This window comes from Daucus carota, chromosome 1, assembly GCF_001625215.2.
Source record: "Daucus carota subsp. sativus chromosome 1, DH1 v3.0, whole genome shotgun sequence".
Taxonomy (NCBI): domain Eukaryota; kingdom Viridiplantae; phylum Streptophyta; class Magnoliopsida; order Apiales; family Apiaceae; genus Daucus; species Daucus carota.
In genome coordinates, this window is record NC_030381.2 from 40,416,394 (window position 1) to 40,424,463 (window position 8,070).

The 8,070-nt window shown below is 35.5% G+C and overlaps 1 protein-coding gene across 1 annotated transcript; it reads right to left on the bottom strand.

Moving 5' to 3' along the window:
- Positions 1–1,076: 1,076 nt before the first annotated feature.
- LOC108205000 (enhancer of rudimentary homolog) lies at positions 1,077–7,624 on the bottom strand. Its single transcript, XM_017374739.2, has 4 exons — positions 7,475–7,624; positions 3,135–3,228; positions 1,668–1,788; positions 1,077–1,438 (listed from the first exon to the last, which is right to left on the bottom strand). The coding sequence occupies exons 1-4, from the start codon at positions 7,475–7,477 to the stop codon at positions 1,348–1,350; spliced, it is 309 nt and encodes a 102-aa protein (XP_017230228.1). The 5' UTR covers positions 7,478–7,624; the 3' UTR covers positions 1,077–1,347.
- Positions 7,625–8,070: the final 446 nt, after the last annotated feature.

The window sequence follows — 8,070 nt, forward strand, 5'->3', positions numbered from 1 at the left end:
TCTTTCTCGTAGAGCTGTATTTCGAGTCGGGCGGTTCACGAGCTGGCCCGGCTCGAACTTGTTTAACTGGGCTCGACTCGAACTATTAAACGAGCCGAATTCGGGCAAAGGTTCCGGCTCGTTTAATTAAACGAGTTTTTTTTCATAAGTTGTACGCTCGATTAAGTGTAAAATTATACAAGCTGGCTCGCTCGACTCGTTAAAATCGGCTCGTTCAGCTAACGAACCAGCTCGACTTGATTCGTGAAATTAAACAAGTCGTGGTCGGGCAAAGGTTTAGGCTTGATTAGCTAAACGAAACGGCTCGGCTTGACTCGATTAAATTTGGCTCAAATTAGACTCGGCTTGAAACTCGACTTGCTCGACTCGAATGATAGCCCTACTTTCTTGGGAAATTTGCGCTTGTTCGGGAACCTAGATTTTATTTGAAATCCTGGATTTCATGTTTGAGAATTTAAAATGACAACTTAAATCTTGTCATTTAAAATCCATAAATACGCGTTTCCACATGACCGGTTTGTATCAAGTTAAGTCTTGTTCTAGCTTAATCATCTTCTCGTAGCATATATTACGACGATCTGCTCATCAACTAAGTGGAATTTGCAGGTCACACTGGATTATCCATCAGAGCTGATCACTGGAGTGAGTGGCTGGTACCAGGATCATAATGGATCAAAATACTTGAGATCAATCAGTTTCCATACTAATAAAACCACGCACGGGCCATTCAATGCCAGCCCCGTGAACAAAGGCCTGGAGCAGATTGAGTTCAACTATCAAGTAGGTAGCAAATTTCATGGATTCTTCGGCACCTACCTGCAAAATGGCGTCGAAAGCATAGGAATTTATAGCAAACCTATGGAGAAGCTGACTGAGATTGTCAAAAAGACTTGAGACTACATGATTTACAATCTTAGCCATTAAGTTGTTGCATCCAGTAACTAGAATGGTTCACCCACGTTTAATTAGTTTCTGGTGACCTTAGTATCATAATATGCATTCAATTATACATTAGCAATGAACCATGCAGAATAATAATTTGTTTCGGGTGAATCAGACCTATTGTACCACAAGACTTTCAAAAAAGTTTAGCAGTTTAAAGTTTCCATAAAAATGACCATATATATTCAGATACTTTCATCCAAAAAAGTAAAAGACATACAGCTATAACATACAGTAAATCAGGCAACCGAGGTGTAATTCTCAGGTGCTACATAAGCTACAAAGCATCTTTGCAACTAGACTTCCAAGGCCCCAACTACAAATTCTACTCCAGATGTCTTATAGGACTAGAACCATATAGTGGCCACCTCAGAAAATATATAGAAGACAATGATACAATATAATTTAATTGGCCAATTTCGTCAAATGATGAAATGTACGCTGTTTGATCCACTGCCGATCATACGGGAGGTATGCCTGAATTGAATGGTCATAACTGCACATAAAGATTCAGTTTCATCATTATATTACGAAGTCACAATGAGTTAAATCTAGAGTCTATGCATACATGCATGCATTCGTAGTTTCACACACACACACATTCATACAAAAGATTCAGTTTCATCATTATATTTTGAAGTTATAACAATGAGTTAGCAAATCTGGAGTGTATACATTGAATGCATACATGCATGCATATAGAGGGAGGGAGGGAGAGGACATACACTAATGCACTCATATCAGCAAGCCCATCGATAAAATTGTAAAGATCGGCAATGTCATAAGTGATGTTTCTTACTGCTGGATTTAAATCCTTAAGTTTCCTTTCGTAAAGCCCACATACACCTGCACAATATCAGCAATATAACAGTGATTGTAGGTAAAATGCATGTAGCTAATACTGATAATGGAGTATATTTCTGGTAAAATATTATAATAATATATCAGTAAATCCAGTGATTAATCATCCAAGAAGATAGATATTATTGTCATTGTATATGTAAGCCTTAATACACACACACACACACACACACACACACACACAGAAGACTTAATACCCGAGACGGCCCATTAGCATGAGACATACTTACTGCAACTCCTACTCACAGATGATAAGAGGCATCAACATATATGTAAGAAACCAAATCGACTTATAACACGCAACGACAGACCAATTGTAGGTTCAGCAATGCTTTAACAGAGTCTGACAGGCTGACAATTCAATCTTTATATACTCACTTGCCCTGATAGCCGCAGTATCTATTAATTGTCCTTTAGAAAATCTGTGATGAATTTCACTTAGAGACACGCACTCAAGAAACATTAAGGACGTCGTTTAACAAAAGAAAACGCAAGATAGAGCTCTCCAGTCCTTTGCCTGCCTTCCTACCAAAAAACTAGAGAGCACAAACACAGGTAAAAATTTATGCTAGTTTACTTCTTCAGATGCTTACCTCCCTTATTTTAAGTTTTTAACTCAGGAACAAGGTAATGTATTCTTACAAGCAAATATATCATTAGTGATGGTGACTAATATTTATGGTCTCACTGTAACACGGACATACTAAGAAGAAAAAAGATATCGTCATTTTACAGGTGCATTTTACTTCTAGAACAATAAAGCTTAAATTGAACTTGGGAGTGGTGAACATCGAGTACATTCATAAGTTATTTGATAATGAAGAAATTCTAAATTCTAAATTCATGAGAGTCTCTTGGTCCATTTGAATCTCTCTCGCTCCCTTAACGGGATGTTGAGGTTTCAAACCTTGTCAAAGTCAAGGCAGGTGTGTGAGTGTGTTTAATTATCTGAATTGCAATAGACATTTCATCCTTTTTACCCTCTATTGTCTTAAAAGGTAAGCTACAGTCCTTCCCTTGTCTTATTTATTAACTTAAACCTGAAAACACTGGAATTCCAGAAAGATACGTCGATCACAAAAATAAAACTCACTATCACAGTATCACATAGCATTTAGACCAACTTCATGAAATGGAACATGCTCAAATATACTGCAAAAAAATTTTCCCGCAAACCAGATGGAATTTTCTTCATATAATGCAATTAATTAGCTTTCTGAAACAAGTTTGATGAAGCTATTATTTCAATTTAATTAATAGAAAACAAAAACCATTCGGAAGAGTAAAATGAACTATGTCATCCTTAGCTTGAAAAGATGACAGAGACATACCATTTATTGCTTGACTAATTGAATCATAATCCATAAATGTCCGAGTAGCTCTGCTTTGGGAAGTCTGCATAAGAATAATGGTGTGCCGATTTGCCTGTATACAAGGAAGTCAAACATATAATAATCAGGTGATTTTCACCAAATAATCATAAACTATTACGTCATGATCAGATCTATTAAAATCAGTAATAACATTCATTACAAATTCTTTTTTTTTTTTTGTGGGGGGAGTAAGGCTCATGATAAACATGATCATTCGAATGCATGAACATTAATACTAAATTTCTACCCAGATTTTGTTATTACTGATCTAAGCAACAGGGATATGGGTGCACAGTACAAGTGTACAGTAATTTGACAAATCTAAATATGTGGGGATAAGGGTGCTGACTGATAAAGAAATTACAAAAAGAGTTAATTGCATTTCGCACCCTTATACTTGGGCCCAAAAACACTTTAGTATGCAAACTTTATATAATTGCACTTCGCCACCCACTGGTATTTTGTACGCGGCAATATGCATCCCTTCCGTCAAAAATTAACGGTTCCGTTAAAAAATTGAGGGCAATTGTGGGTTAATTAGTTCGTTTAATTGTTATGAGAACTAGAAAACTGGAGTGTGCTTCAGAAGCAAGATTGGGGTTTCTTCATGCATGATTTCTTCCCCATTTCTTGTGGATAAATCGTAATTAATATTGGCTGGCAAAAGATAAGTCGGACCCTTCTAGCTCCTGCCCTCTATATATATTGATGCAGACCTTCCCTTTTGCACGCAGACACTCACTTGTTACAATCTGCTGTTAGGAAGCTAAAGGCTTAAAACAAGAGGAAAGCAGAGATATGGCCATACGCTATTTCCTTTAAGCTTCCTATATTTATATAGAAATTATTGTCACTAACAGTTCGATACAAATTTGAATTTTAAGAGTAATCTTTTCCCACATCTTCAAGACTTCTTCTCTTTGTGGGTGGGTATCATCATTTGCCACAAACATATGGACAACATTCTCAATCTCTACCCAACTACAAGCAGGTTCCTTCTTCAACCCCCTTCCTCTCATTGCTTTTCTTACTTTAGCAGATTCTTTCCATCTTCCAGCAGTCCGGAACCTCTAATAGGGCTAAAGAACATGACATTCAGGCTTATATAAAGTAAAATGGGGAAGAAGACGGTTAGAAATCGGTTTTCCCGTTTTGCCCCGCTAAAGTAACGTTAAACATGAATATTTAACAGAAGTTGAAGAAAAGGGTGCATATTGCCGCGCACAAAATACCAGTGGGTGGCGAATTGCAATTATCTAAAGTTTGCATACTAAAGTGTTTTTGGGCCCAAGTGTAGGGGAGAAATGCAATTAACTCTTATAAAAATGCTTTATATGTAATTCATTAACATAACAATGATTTATATATAATAACATATATATTTAAATAATCAACTAATAAAGATAAAGTAAAATACTAATATAAATTATAATATATATTACACCTGCCTCCACTACAAACTTAGAGTGAGTATCAGGCGGTTTGGTTTGGAGGACAAAAGCATCGAAACCGCATTTTTCAGTTTTGGAATTCGGCCAACTGTTACCATAAACATTACCGTTAGTAATAAACCAGATCGCCCAGATTATAACAGTTTGGCTTTGGTGGTTTCAAAATAAAAAAGTAACTCTAAACTTGCAAATAATTAACAACAAAATTCTTGAAAATAAATGTTTGCATTATGTAATGTTCATAAATTATTTAACCTTCACAAAAGTACAAAATAGTATTAAAAACAAATGAATAAATTTTGACTCGGGAGAGTTCAAGAACAATCAATTTATAAGATGGATTAGTATACATCAGATTAGACTGGAAGAATAAGTCTCTGTGATACATCTATTTATGGCTAGTTTATGAGATTACTAAGCAATGCTGCAATGGATGCAACAAAATAGGATAAAATCAGCAGATAAATCTTACACTTGAGATGGCAAATGACATAAACATATGTGTGTGTGTGTGTGTGTGTGTCCATGGGTCTTAACTAATTGTGTGTGTGTGTGTGTGTGTAATATTTGGGTGGTTCGGATACAACAGGTGGTTTGGTTGTCGGTTTGCGGCTCAGTTATATCGGTCGGTAAAAAATAAAAAACCAAATCAAACAATTATGTTTGGTTTTAAAAATATGATACCATAACAGATCAAAACCAAAATATAACCGTAACATACTAAAGCCAAGACTTTCGTCATTTCTAATGCTTTAACTATTATGCCCTATATATATAACCATGCAGATGACGCCAACGGCGGGAAAGATTTCTTTTTGGCACGGCTGCTCTCAATTAAAAAGTTGGGCTTCAATTGGTATGTTAAATTTAACATCATATGACTTAATTGTGTTTGTCCCAGCTGAACTTATGGGCCATACCACTCCAGAAGCCCCCACCCCCACCAAAATAAATAAATAAAGTCCCGGCACCTTAGACCTAAAATACCAGATATGTCACGGGGCACACCCCATACATACTGAGCAGAACCCCTCAGCAGTACACCGACTACCTGCCCCAACCCTGCTTTCTAGTCCTGCATGCTTCTATAGAATCAAGTCTATGCACGATAGTTACTGCCTTCGGCAAGTTCTTTGGTCTTGTTTGTATGTCCCTCCAAAGTCGGCACTGAGTTTTTCCCATACTTGGAACTACAATGATGAGCACGGACTTAATAAAAGTTGTTAATTATATATTTTTTAATTTTACTTTTATATTAACTACTACATATATAACTGTAGCACTTATCTTTTAGGAACTATATAAATAGCAAGGCTGGGATAAGTCTATTTTACATGTAACAATTCCAAAGGCCACTTTTCCTTCATTTAATTCCTTCAAATACTCTTAATACCTATCTACAGTTACTATCAATTCTGCAAAATTACATCTACACTGCACTTGAGTTTCTACAATTGACATTGGGTTCTATAGCTGAACAAAATGTTCTTAAGAAGTCCATTGATCAAGCAAAGTTAAGCAAAGTTAAGCAACGATCCAAGGGCAGGTTCGAAGTTCTTTTTCAACCCCAGTTCTAATTGATCCAGTCCCTATAACGTGTGTGTTTGTGTGTAAAAAGAGTACTTATACACAGAAATATGCCTAGATGGTGCCTCAGGGTTCAGCTCTTCGATCACAAAATTTTTTGGAATACTATAATATGTTCTTGTCTTGTTTCCCAAGTACGTATAAGATACATGCATAAAGACTCCGAATAACATATGAAACACATATCTTCAGTAGAGAATATAGGTTACTAAAATTAAACGCAAGAGTATTATTTTGGGCAAACAGTGTGGAACTGAGCAGTTTCTTAATTTAGCAACTTTACAGCGTATCTTCCATTATGTTTTTGATTGCCATATACATGGTTCCACGGGTGTAGCTTTGGTGTAATTTGTGAAAAATAACAGTAGAATGAACAATATATTAATGACGAAAATTCTGAAAAGTTAGAAAGTTGTAACACATTTCTAGTATTCCTATTTCTCCCTTGATTTCTCATCATTCTTCCCATATGAAGGTTAAAAGGTTAAAATTATAGAGCTACAGAAAGGGAAAGGAATATAAATCCAATGAATGTTAGAATGCTAACAGAAAACCTATCCTAGCAGCCTGGTACAAAGATATATAATAAAACGAATAAACACGCAATAAACGAACTTTCTGAAGCAAGATTCCATTATTTCTAATCAAAACATGAACTTATGAGCAAAAAAACATCAAAATTAATAATAAGGGGGCTCAGAATCAAATTGGAGAACTGTTTACTTACAAATTCATCAAACATTTATCTCACTACCCATACATGTAATACCAAATATTTACGTCCTAAAAGAGGGAACCTAATTAATTTTTGTATAATCTTCCATCGTGCCTCTCAACAGTCATTCATTTTCTCTCAACCCAATCATCTCCTCAACCTTTCACAAACAATAGTTAGCTATGAATCAAACACCACTGTCAGCGAATAATACTAAAATTCAATTATTCGAGACGAGAAATCAAATCATAAAGCAAGTTGACAGCTCAAGTCCATATGAAGTCAAATCCTTATACTATTGAGTAACAATAAAGTTTGCATCTTTGCAAGAAGCCCACGAGAAATAAGCAAAAAACAAAAATATAAACGTGAAAAAAGGCGTAATTAAGCTAGCAAAGCAATCGAAAACATGTTAGAAACAAGAATAGGGCACTTGGAGAAACATGTATATGTACAGAAGGTGTTTGATGAGAAGTGCAAGCAAGCAAACCCTAAATTAGGGCAAGATGTATGAAGAGAAAGAGGATGAAGAGATAGAATAGTACCATGATTCGAGAGCACACAAGTGAATTGACTTCCTGCTCGGACTTCACTTGTGTTTTCTCTGTGGGCGCACTGTAGATACAAAGCTTTAGAGCAAGTCCAAGAGTGCCTCAAATTGTTGTCCTAAGTTAAAATTTAGGGCATTTGATAAAAAAGACTGCTCCAACAATGTCCTAGTGATGCCTTATATCACTAGGACAACTCCTTCAAGCCCCATATTTGAGGCACTCTCTCTTGCCCTATCCCATATTTTATAATAAATTTCTATCTACACTCTCTTTTATGTTTTAATGATGAAAGTGAACTTTTAATAATAAAATATTAAACAAATAGAGAAAATAAGGCACATTGTTGGAGTTGAAGTTGGTTGAATATGTCCTAAACTACTAGGACATAATTTTTTATATTATATATAGGACTTCAATTAGGACACTGTTGGACTTGCTCTTACTTCTTCCAAACTTATGATTTACAGCTAAAACTAGGACCCGAGTACCGACACATATTATTTATATTTTCATGTCACAATTTTGTGGTCTAAATTTTATAATTTTATAATTTGAAAAGGTTTTTCTCTTAAATTTTATTGTTAACATTA

Bases quoted from the DNA above. Each gene is read 5' to 3' on its own strand.
- LOC108205000 (XM_017374739.2), bottom strand. The intron at 1,789-3,134 runs GTATGTCTCTGT...GATATTGTGCAG, and splicing joins AATTAGTCAAGCAATAAATG to GTGTATGTGGGCTTTACGAA. The intron at 1,439-1,667 runs GTATGTCCTCTC...CTTTATGTGCAG, and splicing joins GCTGATATGAGTGCATTAGT to TTATGACCATTCAATTCAGG.